This window comes from Rhodnius prolixus, unplaced genomic scaffold, assembly GCF_049639745.1.
Source record: "Rhodnius prolixus isolate KJV_2025 unplaced genomic scaffold, Rpr scaffold_7, whole genome shotgun sequence".
In the NCBI taxonomy this organism is placed as follows: Eukaryota; Metazoa; Arthropoda; class Insecta; order Hemiptera; family Reduviidae; genus Rhodnius; species Rhodnius prolixus.
The window spans coordinates 145627-166040 of NW_027411582.1; the positions used below are offsets into that span (position 1 = coordinate 145627).

Genomic DNA, 20414 nt, shown 5'->3' on the forward strand with positions numbered 1-20414 from the left:
TTTTAAATTAATTTATCCCTAGATGGATTACTCTGAAGGTTATATACAAAATAAAGATATTTATATTTAAATTTATATATTAAAAAACAAAAACAGTTATTATTAAGTGCTTTACTAATTATTTGATAACAAAAAGTCTTTGACAAGTACTCAATAAAAGTCTACATTCAATTAAAGTTTGCAAATGAATTATAATTACAAGTATTGTTTATTTGTTATTAACTGCATAATTTGTGCTCATATATTCTGCTGTAAGACGAATTCAAGATTCAATTTATTTTTACTCTGTGATTCAGATTTCAGCAGCAATAGACCAACTCCTACTTTCCCTTTTCCATTTGAATGGTCATGAGAGTGTGATGATTATTCAGAATAAAGCGCCTAAAAAAAAAAATCACAATAATAATTTAGATTATAGTTAAAATAAAGTGCCTTTTTATAACTAATTATGACGGTATTACTCACCTTATATTATTATATCAAAAAAATTATTATGAATAAAATGGCCAGCATAAGGGTCTGGGACATGTAGTAAAATCTAAAAAATATTAATGAAAAGTTAATACAGTAAAATTACGTTAACGATATCAATAAAGTTTAATGAAATGTTGGTTACCTGCTGATTTGTGTACCTTTTGGCGTTTAATCAACCTTTATACTTAACATTTTAAACTGTAAGTTTTTGTTAAAGAGATTTTTGTACCTTTTGGATAGATTTATTTATAGTTTTATAGAGGGTTGCAAACAATACCATATTTACACAGCATAAACATATATGAATATATCCTCCCTCTCCTGGCTCTGCGTATAGTTAGCCTTTAGATCCTGAAACATAAGTAACTCCGACGGACCCCTCATCCTTTCTCACCTGGGCTTGGGACCGGCTTGGCGGACTTAGTCCGTCAGTTAGTTTAGTCACACATTTAAAATAAAAGTACAACAAATATGTAAATAAATAATAAAATAATTATTTTTAAACAAATCTTTCACAGTGTGGACAATTTTTTTTATTTAATATAATAAATTGTTTCTTTTGAATTAGTTGTGCAAATCTTACAACTACATCAAACATAAAATTAAATTCAGTTCATTAATAAAAGTTTCCTTCATAATTTAGGAGAAACAACGATCGTAATATTTAAAAAGTTACAAGAAGTGGAGTGTTATTCAATTCCATTATGTAATTAAATTAACTGCTTATAGGGCTGGAACTGTGAAAGGTTCATTTAAAGATAAGTAAAACATCAAAACCTTATAAATAAGAATATTGAAATATTAAGTGATGACCTTTTGGCCATTCGGTATAAGAAAACTAATTCAAATGATATATACAAATTTAAAACATGCAATTAAATAAAATACAGAAATTAACTTATAAATATTGTACGATAAGACATAGAATTTGTTTTATTCGCAAATATAAATGTAAATTACAACTGAATAAATTGCGTCATCTTCTTTTTATATTATTGTTATTTGAAATATATTTGGCCTGATTAAATACAATAAATTACAAAACGGGAACTGACATCGAAAATAAAACAATAATTTCTTTCAAGGCGAGTGATTGACTTGAGACATGGAACCTAAGGTATAGAATCATACCATCAACTATTCAAGTTATTAAAAACTAAAAACAAAAAATGTACACAGTTATTAGATCTTAAGTGAAATAGTATAAAAACTTAGGTGGGCATAATAAATTTGAAGTATTGAAACAGAGGTATTCATTGCCAAAAACATATTCTATGTAAACAATTTTTTTACTTCAAAAAACAGAAACATGCACAAATAAATTAATAATATCAAATAAAATATTTACAGTCAGTCAAAATGTCTGTTATCTGCTGGCTCTCTAACCGCTGAAATTCGATTTAAAAATATTTTAAGTTTCACTAAAAATATAGATTTTTTTTTTTAAGCACGTTACGTTATTGATTTTAAAAATAAAATATACGCGTCTTTTAAACCCGGATTAAATTTAAAATTATAATTAATCTCTTTAACAAAAACTTACAGTTTAAAATGTTAAGTATAAAGGTTGATTAAACGCCAAAAGGTACACAAATCAGCAGGTAACCAACATTTCATTAAACTTTATTGATATCGTTAACGTAATTTTACTGTATTAACTTTTCATTAATATTTTTTAGATTTTACTACATGTCCCAGACCCTTGTGCTGGCCATTTTCATAAACAAAATATTTTTTGTGTAGCGAGAAGGCTCGCTTCATTTAATTTAGATTGATTTTAAAAGGAGGTATCTAACTATTAATGCACATGTTTTTAATGAAACGCAATTAAAAAAAAAAAATTATGACACTGCGCCATTCAAAATATTTTTTAAAAAATGCATTCCCCGATTTTTTTCCGTGACGTCAGATTTATTTATTAAAAAAATTATTACATCATTATGAACCTAAAAATCATTGATTTAAGTTCATCCTTTGATTAAATTTGTTAGATACAATTTGCCAAGTACACTTCTTAAAAATAACAGATAATTAATACTTAACATGGTTTATTAATATTAAATATTATTATAGTTATCTTTAATTACACTTTTAATTTGATTACTTATATTTGTATACATATTATGCTTATATTATAGATATAAATATAATGTTGATACACTAGGGGCGGGCGTTGGCCTTGTAGTCAAGAACGTGGCTTTGTAAGTGGTAGATCCCCAGTAAGACTACTATTTATTTGTCAGGAAAATTTGTTTTTAGTTAAGTATGAGCTTTCGCCCCTGTCCACGTCACCTAATTGGTAGATGGACGATAAATCCCGCCTGAAAAAATAGGCGGTTACTTTACTTTCCTTATTATACAGTATATACTGTGTACTACTAACTAAATATATACCATGTAATTAAGGATATTTTTAAATTAATTTATCCCTAGATGGATTACTCTGAAGGTTATATACAAAATAAAGATATTTATATTTAAATTTATATATTAAAAAACAAAAACAGTTATTATTAAGTGCTTTACTAATTATTTGATAACAAAAAGTCTTTGACAAGTACTCAATAAAAGTCTACATTCAATTAAAGTTTGCAAATGAATTATAATTACAAGTATTGTTTATTTGTTATTAACTGCATAATTTGTGCTCATATATTCTGCTGTAAGACGAATTCAAGATTCAATTTATTTTTACTCTGTGATTCAGATTTCAGCAGCAATAGACCAACTCCTACTTTCCCTTTTCCATTTGAATGGTCATGAGAGTGTGATGATTATTCAGAATAAAGCGCCTAAAAAAAAAAATCACAATAATAATTTAGATTATAGTTAAAATAAAGTGCCTTTTTATAACTAATTATGACGGTATTACTCACCTTATATTATTATATCAAAAAAATTATTATGAATAAAATGGCCAGCATAAGGGTCTGGGACATGTAGTAAAATCTAAAAAATATTAATGAAAAGTTAATACAGTAAAATTACGTTAACGATATCAATAAAGTTTAATGAAATGTTGGTTACCTGCTGATTTGTGTACCTTTTGGCGTTTAATCAACCTTTATACTTAACATTTTAAACTGTAAGTTTTTGTTAAAGAGATTTTTGTACCTTTTGGATAGATTTATTTATAGTTTTATAGAGGGTTGCAAACAATACCATATTTACACAGCATAAACATATATGAATATATCCTCCCTCTCCTGGCTCTGCGTATAGTTAGCCTTTAGATCCTGAAACATAAGTAACTCCGACGGACCCCTCATCCTTTCTCACCTGGGCTTGGGACCGGCTTGGCGGACTTAGTCCGTCAGTTAGTTTAGTCACACATTTAAAATAAAAGTACAACAAATATGTAAATAAATAATAAAATAATTATTTTTAAACAAATCTTTCACAGTGTGGACAATTTTTTTTATTTAATATAATAAATTGTTTCTTTTGAATTAGTTGTGCAAATCTTACAACTACATCAAACATAAAATTAAATTCAGTTCATTAATAAAAGTTTCCTTCATAATTTAGGAGAAACAACGATCGTAATATTTAAAAAGTTACAAGAAGTGGAGTGTTATTCAATTCCATTATGTAATTAAATTAACTGCTTATAGGGCTGGAACTGTGAAAGGTTCATTTAAAGATAAGTAAAACATCAAAACCTTATAAATAAGAATATTGAAATATTAAGTGATGACCTTTTGGCCATTCGGTATAAGAAAACTAATTCAAATGATATATACAAATTTAAAACATGCAATTAAATAAAATACAGAAATTAACTTATAAATATTGTACGATAAGACATAGAATTTGTTTTATTCGCAAATATAAATGTAAATTACAACTGAATAAATTGCGTCATCTTCTTTTTATATTATTGTTATTTGAAATATATTTGGCCTGATTAAATACAATAAATTACAAAACGGGAACTGACATCGAAAATAAAACAATAATTTCTTTCAAGGCGAGTGATTGACTTGAGACATGGAACCTAAGGTATAGAATCATACCATCAACTATTCAAGTTATTAAAAACTAAAAACAAAAAATGTACACAGTTATTAGATCTTAAGTGAAATAGTATAAAAACTTAGGTGGGCATAATAAATTTGAAGTATTGAAACAGAGGTATTCATTGCCAAAAACATATTCTATGTAAACAATTTTTTTACTTCAAAAAACAGAAACATGCACAAATAAATTAATAATATCAAATAAAATATTTACAGTCAGTCAAAATGTCTGTTATCTGCTGGCTCTCTAACCGCTGAAATTCGATTTAAAAATATTTTAAGTTTCACTAAAAATATAGATTTTTTTTTTAAGCACGTTACGTTATTGATTTTAAAAATAAAATATACGCGTCTTTTAAACCCGGATTAAATTTAAAATTATAATTAATAAGGTCGTCATTTAACAAAGTCCACGAATTATTTTGACTTTTTATCGCGCAAACGTAGTGGCCAGAATTAAGGTCCGAACCGTAGTGATAAATCACGGACGAAAGTGTGAAATTAAAGCCGTCAATATTAATATTATTTTCATCGAAAGAGTGGATTTCATTTAAAACACGATTTCCTTGATAACGCTTTAATATAACTATTAGATAATCCGATACCGAATTTAATTTACTACGAATATAAATGTTATTTTCCCCGCATTCTGAACAAATTATATCCGATAATTTATAGTCGAATAATGAGTGAAAGGTAACCGGCTCGCTATTTTGGAGAACCCCGAATTCTAAAAAGTACATTACCTCAAGATTAATGGGAACGTCATCCCAATAACTATTGCAATTGAAACACTTTCGAACGAATTTTACTGTACAATCAAATAACCTGCAAGGAATGTTATTTTCTGTTTTTAAAGCGGATATTAAAAATATTAGAAATTCTTGCGCGTCTTGCTGAATATTTGCGTTAAAATTTACGTCACTACCGTGAGCAATCAATTCGCGGAGTCTTTTGGTATTAGGTTTTTTGGCACCTCGAGTTATTCCGGATGTTAAAATATTAAATAATTCGAAAGTTACACTCACTGTTTGGTAGTTATCGCGAGTTTTTGGATCCGGGAAAGTTATGTTTATATTAGTGACGAGGTTATTCGTTAGACTAGATTTAACGGAATCTATATTGACCAAACACTGTGCAACAACATTCGCGTAACATGAAACGCCGTCAGAATTTGGTAAGCCAAATATTTCCGTTTTAGAACAAAGTTCGCGATTAACATTTGATTGGAGAAGGGATTCTTTTGTTGGTAACTTGAAGGTGGGGGAAACGCAAATATTATTATTCGCAGTTTGCAAACATGGTGATTGGATCATTTTATTTAAACGACGGTATTCATTTATCGCGACCATATCTACTTTTATTTTTGACGAATCGAAATCAATTAAATACAAACCGTTTACATTAGATACCCGCGAGAGAGCTACATAGTGCATGCCCGGTGCAAACACTTCTTTACCTAAACTCGTGAATAAACAATCCAAGGTTAAGCCTTGAGATTTGTGGATGGTTACCGCGTACGAAAGAGTCACCGGAAATTGTTTCCTATGCACGTAAATATTTTTTAACAACTGAAATCGCGCTTTTACCCTTTCTAAAGAAAAGGGTTTGTTATTCACGAGAATTATTAAAGTATCTACCACGTTTCCTTTATAAACAAACCGTTCTACTGTACCTATTGTTCCGTTTACAATTCCGTTAGCAATATCGATATTTCTTTTAACCATTATTTTCGCGCCAACAAATAAATTTATTGTTTTAGATAAATTAGCTGTACGGGAGACGTCTTCTGAAATTTTATTAATTAAAAAGTTCAAATCTTTTATTTTTTTATTCGTGAGTTTAAAATTATAATCGATTTCATCGATGCAATTTAATGTGACTATTTCTTTCGCGAATTTATCAGAATAAAGTTTATTAAATGTTGTGCACTGAGCTTTAGTCGCGAAGAGACATAACGGATTTTTACCGCAATCGAGTAATTCTTTATAATTTTCAACTACATTATTTAAATCGTTATTTTGCAAAACACGTGAGTTTAATAGTGCGATGTCTTCCGCGCAGATGTTACCCGACCGAATATTGAGCAAAGTGTTTATGAAACCGCTTTTATCATTTTTCTGTCTCACGTTAATTTTTAATTCGTCGTATTCGAACATCGACCAAAGATCAGCAGAACCAATAGATCCGAGTTTGGATTTGCATTCGATGCGGGTTAACTTTTTAAAAACTTGATTACCTTTAACGGGCTGCAATTGTAACAAATCACCGAAAAGTAAAATATTAAAATTACCGAAAGGTTCATTATTTTTAGCAATTTCCGTCAACCGAAGATGAATATAAGCGAAAACGAGACTCGAAACTAAACTAATTTCATCTATTATCAACAATTTCATGTCTTGAAGAACGTGTCTAATCGCCCGACAGCTTTCGACGTTTAATTTATTATATTCCGCGGTTTGTTGATGCTCTACCGGGAGCGATAAAAGCCGGTAAATGGTGACGCCATTTACATTATATGCAGCCAGGCCGGTCGGAGCCGTTATAGCCACCGAAATAGAGTCTTTCTTAGGCGGAAATGTATTATTAATCCAAACTTTTAACGCTTTTAAGAGATACGATTTACCCGTACCGCCTACACCAGAAACGAATAATTTTATTTGACTATTGCATTTATTATTACTTTGGTCGATAAGTGTTTGAGTTATTTTATTAAAAATCCGGCTTTGATCTTCGTTTAAATTAAATTTACTATCGCGATCGTCAATACTAGTATACATCGCCGCGCAAACTTCCAACATCGCCACGTCTGCATCCTGCACTTCTCGGATAATATTATCCTCTTCTAAATTAATGAAATTCTCTTCTTTGTATTCCGCAATTTTATTGCGAAGTTCTTTGATTCCTTCTTCAATCATAATTAATTTATCGTGATAAGTCATGGCCTCTTTTAATTCCGCGGAATAATGGTCAAACGCTTCTTGATATGTCCGAAATCCTTTTAAAATATCCGATTCTTTTCGCCACGGTTTAAAAAGAAGCAAAAGGGAATGATAATATTTGTTACGATCTTGTTCGGTATTTAAAGTTTTGTATATCGGATGTTGGATCACGTAAGGTTTGCCACGTTTTCTTAAAATAACATTATTTTTTAATTTTATTCGGTTTTCGCCTTCTAATTGATCGCGGGAAAGATCGTGATAACGACAAAAATCGTATAAGTTTAAATTTTCTAGATCGTCGGGTCGATTCGGATAGTAGTCGTTTAGCCATGACTTCAAATATACATCCGTTGAATTAGCCGGCATATTTTTTAGTTCATTATACGGTTTTAAACATAGTTTTCTATTTTCGCGAAACGTGGTGCTGATATATCTCATATCTTCCGATTTACCGTACAAATGATGCCCGAGTAACCGGTCTATTGTTTCGTATAGCCCGATCTGCCGATGCGTTAATTTTTTTAATCCTAAACTCCACAGCGCTTTTTTATTCGATTCTTTACATATATCAGCCCACAAATCTTCTAATTCCGTTTTTTCATTTTTCGATATATAACTAGTTACGTAAATAACTAATCTCAAATCTCCGTCTTTAACAAATTGCACGTCAACGTTAAACCCGCCGGAAGCTAATAGAAGGACCGGGTTGTAGTCGTTAATACGAACCTCACTTCTCTGTCTGGGCAAGTCATAAACACGTTTCGGACCGAAACCTTTAACTCTAGACGCGATTGTGGAAATTATGTCATTAATTATCAATTCGTCAGTAACTTTACGCGGAAATCCAAACCGACATTTAGTATAAATTTTTTGTTTTACGCGATATTTTCGTTGGCAATACGAGTTACACTTATGCATTTGATATTTCCGGACAAACGAGTGCAAGACAGGTGACTCTAAAGGATCCGGTAACTGAGCACAAATATATGTATTAATAAAATCGGCAACCTTTTTAAAGCAATCGTTATTAATTTCCGGACTATCCCGAATCCACAATAACATGTGGTAATGCGGCGCCCCCCTTTCTTGATATTCTACGCGCCAAAAATAGTGTTCCACGAAACCTAATACCGGGTTTATTTTATCGTTTATTAGAAACTTGAACATATTCCGGATAAGACGGTGATAATATCTACACACGCTTGTCGGATCTAACGCACATAACTCTCCGGCGGACATTTTCTCCACGTTAGGGACAGCTTTATTAATTTTGACAATGTATTGTAATAATTCGGAATGATCATATTCTGCGCATGACAAAGTTACAAAAAAAGTCGGCGCCCCAAAATCGCGTGTCATGGCATTGAGTTCTTGGCGACGACGATGCCAATATTCTTTAGTACCCCGTAACGAACTAAATAGATTGATTAAATGCTGTTCTAACTGTTCATCGTTTACGGCAACTTTAGTTAAAATATCATTGACCGTGTACGGTTTGTACGCGCGAACGTTTAACAAGTGAGCAATCGCCCCGCCTAGGTATTTAAATTCACTGTCATTTAACAGATGAAATAAATAACAAGGATCCCGCCGAAATCGCCCGTCTTTATTCAATATTCGCGATTTACGATACTCAGCGTCCGACAGAGGAATATTTCTATTTATGTCAAATTTTCCGAACCTGCCTTTAGGAAATAGATGCGGAAAAGTTAAATAATCTAAATTTTTATCAAAAACCGAGACGTAATCTCCCTTCATTTGCTGCATTTGGTAAAATTCGATTTCGCTCGATTCAACCGCGCTCATATTTATCGGATGAAGGGAGTGAAAAGTATAAAATCCGGTTTTATAAAAAGTTGTGCTATCTACTTTTTTTATGGATGCCCCGGATACATCCTTAAAAGTATATTTATTACCTATATTTTCGTTGATATTCGGTAACAATTTTACATTTAAATGAACGTTCGCGTATAACGGGTTAATTTCTTTTAACGCGGCAATCGCTTTGTAAATTTTATTCGCGCTCACTAAATCTCGCCATATGACTCGGTTTTGTGTAGGTACGCCATTAACCAGTACAACCACTTCATGATTTTGGGGCAGTTCGTTCGGTAGCATGTCCACGTTTTTCTGCAAAGGTAGGGGTAAATAAGTGACGCGACCCTTTAACCCTTTAAGTTTTTCGCTGACCGCAATTTTCCCTTTTTTCGGCTGGAGACGAATAACACATTGGAACGATTTAACTAATTGGGTCAGCATAGTTTCGAAAATATTCAGCTTACCAACTTCTTCTGGCACGGGATCTACCTCTAAACAGTTATAAGCGGCGCGTCCGGGAATACAATTTTGATTTAATTTTCGTGCACAGTATGTACAAATTTTAATATTATCCGAATGAACTTTATCATAATTTTTATTAATATAAATAATTATAGTTCGCCACGATTTATGATTATTTATTTGAAATTTAGTAAAATCTTTTAAATCCTCGTCATAAAATAAGATGTTGCAACATGCGCAAAAATTTTCCGGAAAAGAAGTTACTTTACTTTTTAACGAAGACAAGTTTTTCTTATATTTAGTCAAAATGTTTATTTCGTTGGTGTCGCAACTAGTGGAAGGTACATATTTTTTAAATTTATTAGTGTCGATTTTAAGTGTTCTGAGAAACTTTTTTAAATCATTAACGGACCGTAAAATTGATTCGACATTCATTGCTTTATTTATACACGATGCTACACGATTAATTTTGAAAGATAGATTACGCATAGTGTAAATCTGTCTTTTTAAGTTCCTAAACGCGGTGTAATGTACCGATAATTCAGAAAGAATTTGCAAAAGTGTACTGCATTTAAATATACTGTTGTGTGAAGCGCAGTGTACGGTGTGTCCTTTTTTATTGAGATGTCTGTACCTACATGTGTTCGCAAGCTTTTTGATTGACATTTCATTAATATTGCTTTTTACTAATTCAACTAATTTATTTAAAATCGTGCTCATACTATGGTTAGAAAATTTACAAGTGATACCGCAAGGCCATTCTACTATATTATTATCTTTAGTAATGTACTTTTTAAAATTGTGCCTATTCACGAAAACGGTGTGATTATCAGCGAGCAATATATGTCCGGGAGGAACCACGCTGTAGGAAGTTTCGTAGAAATAAGGTTCAGAATGTGTCGTGTGTTTTTGTTTGCCTCCGAATACTTTTACGATATTTTTAGACGTTAGTGTTTTAATTTTATTTACTTCGAACTTATTAACGGCCTTATCGACAACGGCTTTTAATTTATTATTTAGATATCTAAAGTAGGATCGGGCAATTCCGGTTAAATGTTTAGAGTGTTTTATCAGGTAATAAGACATTGTGCGATTAATTTTATTCCTTACACGGCGGTGTTTATTGAACTGACGATTCCGTTTTAAAGATAAACACAATTTATTTATTAGCGCGCATTCATCTTTAAATGTACTAATTTTTTTTCGAGTTTGAATCCGTTTCTTTAATAAAGATGCGAATGACGCCGAGGGTTTATTTACGTTTTGGCGAGTCAAAAAGTACCGAATATTTCTTTTTAAATTTATTACAGCGCGATTCTTTTCATTATACCTTTCTTGTCTTATGCCAATTTCGTTTCTTTTTTTTTCATTGTACTTTCTTTGCTGATTTCTTTTTTTATCTATGTGCTCTTTATCATATTTCCTCTGTTTCTTCTGTATTTTCTCTCTATTTGTTAGATCATACTCTCTCTGCTTCTTCTGTATTTTCTCTCTATTAGTTAGATCATACTCTCTCTGCTTCTTCTGTATTTTCTCTCTATTAGTTAGATCATACTCTCTCTGCTTCTTCTGTATTTTCTCTCTATTAGTTAGATCATACTCTCTCTGCTTCTTCTGTATTTTCTCTCTATTAGTTAGATCATACTCTCTCTGTTTCCTTGCTATTGTTTCTTTCTGTTCCAAATTGTACACTTTCTGTTTTTCTTGTATTTTTTCTTTCTGTTCTAAATTGTACACTTTCTGTTTTTCTTTTATTTCTATTTTTTTTCTTAAGTTATATTTTCGCTGTTTAGTTACTATTCCCTCGCGATTTTTAACGTAGTACCGTTGTTGCTTAGTTGCGGCGGGAGTCACAATAGTGTATAAACTACAGTTTTCGAGCTCAGCAGTGCTGTCAATTGTCTGTCTAATACCCGATACTAATTTTTTAATTGTTTGCTTTTTTTTCCGGTGTTTAGAAGGCATATCTATAATGTAATTTAAAATCTTTAGTATTTAGAAATAACTAACTAATACTTAATATAAATACTTGACGTAATGTTTGTTTCCTTCGACTCTGAAAAAAAAAATTTAGGTTCGAAAAATGAAGTAAATTTTGTTTTTCGCAATGAAACATAAAACTTTAAAGAGTAATTTTTTTAAATTGGAAATATTTTAATTTGTGTATGAACAAAAAAGAACTTTTAGAACAATAATTGATTATAAAAACAAACAGCAAGGGTGGAAATTTAGTTTATAGTTATCCCAATTCATGAATGTGCTATGGGATAAGATAGATTTGCAATTTACCAAAATAAATAAAGCTTAGAGGAGAATAAAAATAAAATCAATGAAAAACGAAGAAATTCTTCACTAATGCAGCATAGTAGAGACTTCCGGTTTAGGGATTGTATTGTCTGTGGGCTTTGATTGAAACCTGATTGAAATGTAGAGTATCAGCTTCATACGATTTTCGATTTGAGATATTTTGACAACACACACAACGCAATGTGCTATACAGTATGTGCGCATATAGACATTTCCGGTGGAAAGATGAAACGGAAAATTTTTACAAGGGCGCAATACTTGTCTTAGAGGAAGTGAAAAAGTAAAAAAAAAAAGTTGGTCATAAAAGCGGGGAGATACCTCCAAAAAATGGATAAAAAATAAATAAATTAGAGTATCCACATCACAACAAGAAGGTAATTACTTTATTTTTCTGATCGAGCAACGAAAGTACTCTAAGCAATATTCATTAACTTTTTGATAAAGGAAGTGAATTTTAACAATCAGTCAGAACTAGGATCACTTTTCATCTAGACAGACATCAGCAGTTTAGCACAATTAATCGGACTAAAATCAACCGCCAAATAAGAGTAATTTCTGAATTAAATGTATTTAACTAAATAATTACAAAAAATCTACTTACCAAATTGAGAAGGATGTATGAAGTCTTCAATAAATAGTTTAATAGCTAATAAAATAGAAAAAATAACTAGCACTTCTTCTACGGATGTCAAAAGACGTTTGAATTAGGTTTAATAATTATTTCCACTTTATAGTGCATTCAAAAGATAAAGGAGGGGGAAATCACGCCACTAAGTTAGGTTTAAATAAGTTTAAAGTTTATTAAATTAAAACTATACCATGTTCATTGTTTACTATTCAGAGGGAAGTTGGGGATTAAATATAGATATTATTTCTGAATGTTTCTATGAAGACATTTCTTCATGGTTTATTAAATTATAGAAAACATTATTATTACTGACTTTCTTATCGCAACAAATACAAATTAATAATACAAACAGTTTTAACTGATGTTCTCTTATCGCTACTTTTGGAATAAGATTTTCTCAGAAATTATAATTTCTATGAACAAAATCTGGTAGCAACCTCTCACGACTTCCTCTTAATATTATTCTTTAAATTAAACTCACAAATATTCTACAACTTGGGACGCTTGTTATATTTAATTCTAATAACTTTAGAAATTAAGGCTTAACAGGATTTCCTGTATAAGTTTCCCAGAAATAACTGACAAACTGAAAAATCTACTCATTAAAGTGATACTTCCGGCAGACCAATTTTGGCTAAAACCTTATTGGATCATCTGAGCTAAGACATTTAACGTTCTGCGATTTCTGGTATTTGATTTGATAATCGCACAGGCACAAACACACACTGAAACAGAAAGAGAGAAAGAAAGAAAGAAAGAAAGAAAGATACGTTTATTATGCCCTGGGACTCATGTCCCTTAAGGGCAACAAAAATAAATAAAATTTACACAATAAACACAAAAAAACTCTCGGTTAAAATAATAAAATACAAAATAAAATCCAAACAGCTGTTCACAAAAAATTATTTACAATAAATATAAACTAATAAGAAAAAATTATAACTTTCACAACTAGAATAAATAATAAATAATAAAAATAAATAAATAAACTATTTCCTCCTAAATTCCTGTAATAAGTAGTCATAAAATAAAAATCTGAAATTAAAAATTGTTTTCCTGTTCGTAAGGTCCGTTGGTAGGTCGTTCCACAGTCTACAGGCAGTAACGAAAAAAGAATTCTGATAGGTAGCAGTCCTGTAAGTTGGTATGTACAGTCTGGTGTGGACAGTCCTTGTAGTCCGTAAGTCCAGTACACCCTTAGCAGTAAACATGTCAAACAGATATCGTGGAGTCTGCGTCCTAAACAACTGGTATAGAAAATTGCCCTTAAAATATTTCCTGCGGAACTCAACATTAAGCCACCCCAACTCATGGTAATGTGCTGTTAGAGAGAGAGAGAGAGAGAGAGAGAATTTTTTCAGGGCGCTCGTTACATTTTAAGGGAAGCTTAATCTATCGTGCAATAATATATGTCCATGTTTGAAGAAAGTAACACGCGGAAGTCTTTTCTGAGAAGATAAGATAAGATATATATAATAGATGGGACGGGACCTTACGCCCCCGTCTGAGAAAATGTGCTCCCTTCATACACCCACATTGATAATTTGAAACGATTGCAAGACTTCCCCTCAATAATCTATGTTATTACGAAAAAATTACAGTTATAAAGGAGGGTTTGCCCTATATTTTAAAGAAAATTTGGGAATTTTATCTTTTATAGAAAAAGAGAAAAAAATTGTCAAAGTTGGGTGTTTTTCAACGTTACGCTTTTTCGTGCAGTTTTTGACGATCAACCCTTATACAACTGTCCTACCGGACAGTTTTAATAAAATAGGAAGGTATTTGTACGTAAAAAGCAAATTTAAACTGCGATTTCAGACCTTCCTTTTAAGAGGAGTAAGAAAAATAAACGGGCGATTACAGTACTTCTCCCTAAAAGGCAAAGATTTTGAATCGAACAACAATTCATTAATGTAAATAGGTTCACCCATTGATAATTTTAACGATTGCAGTACTTCCTCTTAGTAGGTGTAAGAGCATGATGGCACTTCACAGTCATGTAGAGGAGCTTTAATCACTTCTTCGTGCTAAATTTTATCAAAATCGGACAAAGAGTTATAGAAATATTGGTAATAATAGTTTTAGAAACGGCCTTACTTGGGTGGGGCAAACTCCCCTCCATATGAGGCATAGCGACGAGACTTTTAAAGTGCAAATCTGTACAAAATTTCGATTCGAATGACACTTCATTCATGAAAATCAGTTCATGTGTCGATAATTTGAAACGATTGCTATACTTCCCCTTAACTAGTGTAAGAGCAGATCGTCGCTTTAATGTTACATAGGGGAGCCCTAACCCCATCATCCTACCAAATTTTATCAAAATCGGGCTAAGATTTACAGAGTAATTAGTAATAATAATTTTGAAGGGGGCCTTACATAAAGGGGGCTAACTCCTCTCCCATTCGGTGTACAGCGTCGAGACCCCCAAAAGGCACATCTACATAAAATTCCGAATCGAATGACACCTCATTAATGAAAATCGGTTCGCGCGTTTAGGCGCTACGCAGTTTACAAAAAAGGTAACAACAACAACAAGAAGAAGAAGAAGAACAACAACAACAATTTCTGAAAAAGCCGTTTTTGCTCATTTTCAGCAACTTTTTTCTCGAAACCTATAAGATCTGGGTTGTTGCAAAAAAATTACAGTCATAAAGGAGGGTTTGCCATTTATTTTAAAGAAAATTTGGGAATTTTATCTTTAGTAGAAAAAGAGAAAAAAATTGTCAAAGTTGGGTGTTTTTTAACGTTACGCTTTTTCGTGCACTTTTTGATGATCAACCCTTATACAACTGTCCTACCGGACAGTTTTAATAATCGTGTAAATTTTAGTAGAAATCTATCGAGCAGAAAACAAGATATTCAGTGTTAAAGTTTCTTTCCGTTCTTGAAAGTGAAAACTTTAACTTCAAATATCTCGAAAACTACTTGATAGATTTTGTTAATATTTTACTTGTATATGAAGACTACTATTATCTATAATCGTGTAAATTTTAGTAAAAATCTATTGAGCAGAAAACGAAATATTTAGTGGTAAAGTTTCTTTCCGTTCTAGAAAGTGAAAATTTTACTTCAAATATCTCGAAAACTACTTGATAGATTTTGTTAATATTTTACTTGTATATGGAGACTACTGTTGTCTATAATCGTGTAAATTTTAGTAGAAATCTATCGAGCAGAAAACGAGATATTTAGTGTTAAAGTTCTTTCCGTTCTAGAAAGTGAAAACTTTAGCTTCAAATATCTCGAAAACTACTTGATAGATTTTGTTAATATTTTACTTGTATATGGAGACTACTATTGTCTATAATCGTGTAAATTTTAGTAAAAATCTATCGAGCAGAAAACGAAATATTTAGTGGTAAAGTTTCTTTCCGTTCTAGAAAGTGAAAACTTTAACTTCAAATATCTCGAAAACTACTCGATAGATTTTGTTAATATTTTACTTGTATATGGAGACTACTGTTGTCTATAATCGTGTAAATTTTAGTAAAAATCTATCGAGCAGAAAACGAAATATTTAGTGGTAAAGTTTCTTTCCGTTCTAGAAAGTGAAAACTTTAACTTCAAATATCTCGAAAACTACTTGATAGATTTTGTTAATATTTTACTTGTATATGGAGACTACTGTTGTCTATAATCGTGTAAATTTTAGTAGAAATCTATCGAGCAGAAAACAAGATATTCAGTGTTAAAGTTTCTTTCCGTTCTTGAAAGTGAAAACTTTAACTTCAAATATCTCAAAAACTACTTGATAGATTTTGTTAATATTTTACTTGTATATGAAGACTACTATTATCTATAATCGTGTAAATTTTAGTAAAAATCTATTGAGCAGAAAACGAAATATTTAGTGGTAAAGTTTCTTTCCGTTCTAGAAAGTGAAAATTTTACTTCAAATATCTCGAAAACTACTTGATAGATTTTGTTAATATTTTACTTGTATATGGAGACTACTGTTGTCTATAATCGTGTAAATTTTAGTAGAAATCTATCGAGCAGAAAACGAGATATTTAGTGTTAAAGTTCTTTCCGTTCTAGAAAGTGAAAATTTTAACTTCAAATATCTCGAAAACTACTTGATAGATTTTGTTAATATTTTACTTGTATATGAAGACTACTATTATCTATAATCGTGTAAATTTTAGTAAAAATCTATCGAGCAGAAAACGAGATATTTAGTGCTAAAGTTTCTTTCCGTTCTAGAAAGTGAAAACTTTAACTTCAAATATCTCGAAAACTACTTGATAGATTTTGTTAATATTTTACTTGTATATGGAGACTACTGTTGTCTATAATCGTGTAAATTTTAGTAGAAATCTATCGAGCAGAAAACGAGATATTTAGTGTTAAAATTTCTTTCCGTTCTAGAAAGTGAAAACTTTAACTTCAAATATCTCGAAAACTACTTGATAGATTTTGTTAATATTTTACTTGTATATGAAGACTACTATTATCTATAATCGTGTAAATTTTAGTAAAATTCTATCTAGCAGAAAACGATAAATTTAGTTTTAATGTTTCTTTCCGTTCTATAAAGTGAAAACTTTAACTTCAAATATCTCGAAAACTACTCGATAAATATTGTTTATATTCTACTTGTATATGAAGACTACTATTATCTAAAATCGTGTAAATTTTAGTAGAAATCTATCTTGCAGAAAACGAGATATTTAGTGTTAAAGTTTCTTTCCGTTCTTGAAAGTGAAAATTTTAACTTCAAATATCTCGAAAACTACTTGATAGATTTTGTTAATATTTTACTTGTATATGAAGACTACTATTATCTATAATCGTGTAAATTTTAGTAAAAATCTATCGAGCAGAAAACGAAATATTTAGTGGTAAAGTTTCTTTCCGTTCTAGAAAGTGAAAATTTTAACTTCAAATATCTCGAAAACTACTTGATAGATTTTGTTAATATTCTACTTGTATATGGAGACTACTGTTGTCTATAATCGTGTAAATTTTAGTAGAAATCTATCGAGCAGAAAACGAGATATTTAGTGTTAAAGTTTTTTCCGTTCTAGATAGTGAAAACTTTAACTTCAAATATCTCGAAAACTACTTGATAGATTTTGTTAATATTTTACTTGTATATGAAGACTACTATTATCTATAATCGTGTGAATTTTAGTAAAAATCTATCGAGCAGAAAACGAGATATTTAGTGCTAAAGTTTCTTTCCGTTCTAGAAAGTGAAAACTTTAACTTCAAATATCTCGAAAACTACTCAATAGATTTTGTTAATATTTTACTTGTATATGGAGACTACTGTTGTCTATAATCGTGTAAATTTTAGTAAAAATCTATCGAGCAGAAAACGAAATATTTAGTGGTAAAGTTTCTTTCCGTTCTAGAAAGTGAAAACTTTAACTTCAAATATCTCGAAAACTACTTGATAGATTTTGTTAATATTTTACTTGTATATGGAGACTACTGTTGTCTATAATCGTGTAAATTTTAGTAGAAATCTATCGAGCAGAAAACGAGATATTTAGTGTTAAAGTTTCTTTCCGTTCTTGAAAGTGAAAACTTTAACTTCAAATATCTCGAAAACTACTTGATAGATTTTGTTAATATTTTACTTGTATATGAAGACTACTATTATCTATAATCGTGTAAATTTTAGTAGAAATCTATCGAGCAGAAAACAAGATATTTAGTGTTAAAGTTTCTTTCCGTTCTAGAAAGTGAAAATATAACTTCAAATATCTCGAAAACTACTTGATAGATTTTGTTAATATTTTACTTGTATATGAAGACTACTATTATCTATAATCGTGTAAATTTTAGTAAAATTCTATCTAGCAGAAAACGATATATTTAGTTTTAATGTTTCTTTCCGTTCTAGAAAGTGAAAACATTAACTTCAAATATCTCGAAAACTACTCGATAAATATTGTTAATATTTTACTTGTATATGAAGACTACTATTATCTATAATCGTGTAAATATTAGTAAAAATCTATCGAGCAGAAAACGAGATATTTAGTGCTAAAATTTCTTTCCGTTCTAGAAAGTGAAAATTTTAACTTCAAATATCTCGAAAACTACTCGATAGATTTTTTTTTTATTTTACTTGTATATGGAGACTACTATTGTCTATAATCGTGTAAATTTTAGTAAAAATCTTTCGAACAGAAAACGAGATATTTAGTGTTAATGTTTTTTCCGTTCTAGATAGTGAAAACTTTAACTTCAAATATCTCGAAAACTACTTGATAGATTTTGTTAATATTTTACTTGTATATGAAGACTACTATTATCTATAATCGTGTGAATTTTAGTAAAAATCTATCGAGCAGAAAACGAGATATTTAGTGCTAAAGTTTCTTTCCGTTCTAGAAAGTGAAAACTTTAACTTCAAATATCTCGAAAACTACTTGATAGATTTTGTTAATATTTTACTTGTATATGGAGACTACTGTTGTCTATAATCGTGTAAATTTTAGTAGAAATCTATCGAGCAGAAAACGAGATATTTAGTGTTAAAGTTTCTTTCCGTTCTTGAAAGTGAAAACTTTAACTTCAAATATCTCGAAAACTACTTGATAGATTTTGTTAATATTTTACTTGTATATGAAGACTACTATTATCTATAATCGTGTAAATTTTAGTAGAAATCTATCGAGCAGAAAACAAGATATTTAGTGTTAAAGTTTCTTTCCGTTCTAGAAAGTGAAAATATAACTTCAAATATCTCGAAAACTACTTGATAGATTTTGTTAATATTTTACTTGTATATGAAGACTACTATTATCTATAATCGTGTAAATTTTAGTAAAATTCTATCTAGCAGAAAACGATATATTTAGTTTTAATGTTTCTTTCCGTTCTAGAAAGTGAAAACATTAACTTCAAATATCTCGAAAACTACTCGATAAATATTGTTAATATTTTACTTGTATATGAAGACTACTATTATCTATAATCGTGTAAATATTAGTAAAAATCTATCGAGCAGAAAACGAGATATTTAGTGCTAAAATTTCGTTCCGTTCTAGAAAGTGAAAACTTTAACTTCAAATATCTCGAAAACTACTTGATAGATTCTGTTAATATTTTACTTGTTTATGGAGACTACTATTATCTATAATCGTGTAAATTTTAGTAGAAATCTATCGAGCAGAAAACGAGATATTTAGTGGTAAAATTTCTTTCCGTTCTAGAAAGTGAAAACTTTAACTTCAAATATCTCGAAAACTACTCGATAGATTTTGTTAATATTTTACTTGTATATGAAGACTACTATTGTCTATAATCGTGTAAATTTTAGTAAAAATCTATCGAGCAGAAAACGAGATATTTTGTGCTAAAATTTCTTTCCGTTCTAGAAAGTGAAAACTTTAACTTCAAATATCTCGAAAACTACTTGATAGATTTTGTTAATATTTTACTTGTATATGAAGACTACCATTATCTATAATCGTGTAAATTTTAGTAGAAATCTATCGAACAGAAAACGACATATTAAGTGCTAAAATTCCTTTCCGTTCTAGAAAGTGAAAACTTTAACTTCAAATATCTCGAAAACAACTTGATAGATTTTGTTAATATTTTACTTGTATATGAAGACTATTATTGTCTATAATCGTGTAAATTTTAGTAAAAATCTATCGAGGAGAAAACGAGATATTTAGTGTTAAAGTTTCTTTCCTTTCTAGAAAGTGAAAATTTTAACTTCAAATATCTCGAAAACTACTCGATAGATTTTTTTTTATTTTACTTGTATATGGAGACTACTATTATCTATAATCGTGT

The 20414-nt window shown here is 30.2% G+C and overlaps 1 protein-coding gene across 1 annotated transcript; it reads right to left on the minus strand.

Annotated features, from left to right (window-relative positions):
• Positions 1-3355: 3355 nt before the first annotated feature.
• LOC141446607 (uncharacterized) lies at positions 3356-14537 on the minus strand. The gene is made up of 2 exons (XM_074113152.1): positions 12624-14537; positions 3356-11771 (listed from the first exon to the last, which is right to left on the minus strand). Exon 2 carries the CDS (start codon positions 11678-11680, stop codon positions 4811-4813), a length of 6870 nt encoding a protein of 2289 aa, XP_073969253.1. The 5' UTR covers positions 11681-11771; positions 12624-14537; the 3' UTR covers positions 3356-4810.
• Between the last annotated feature and the right edge of the window lie 5877 nt (positions 14538-20414).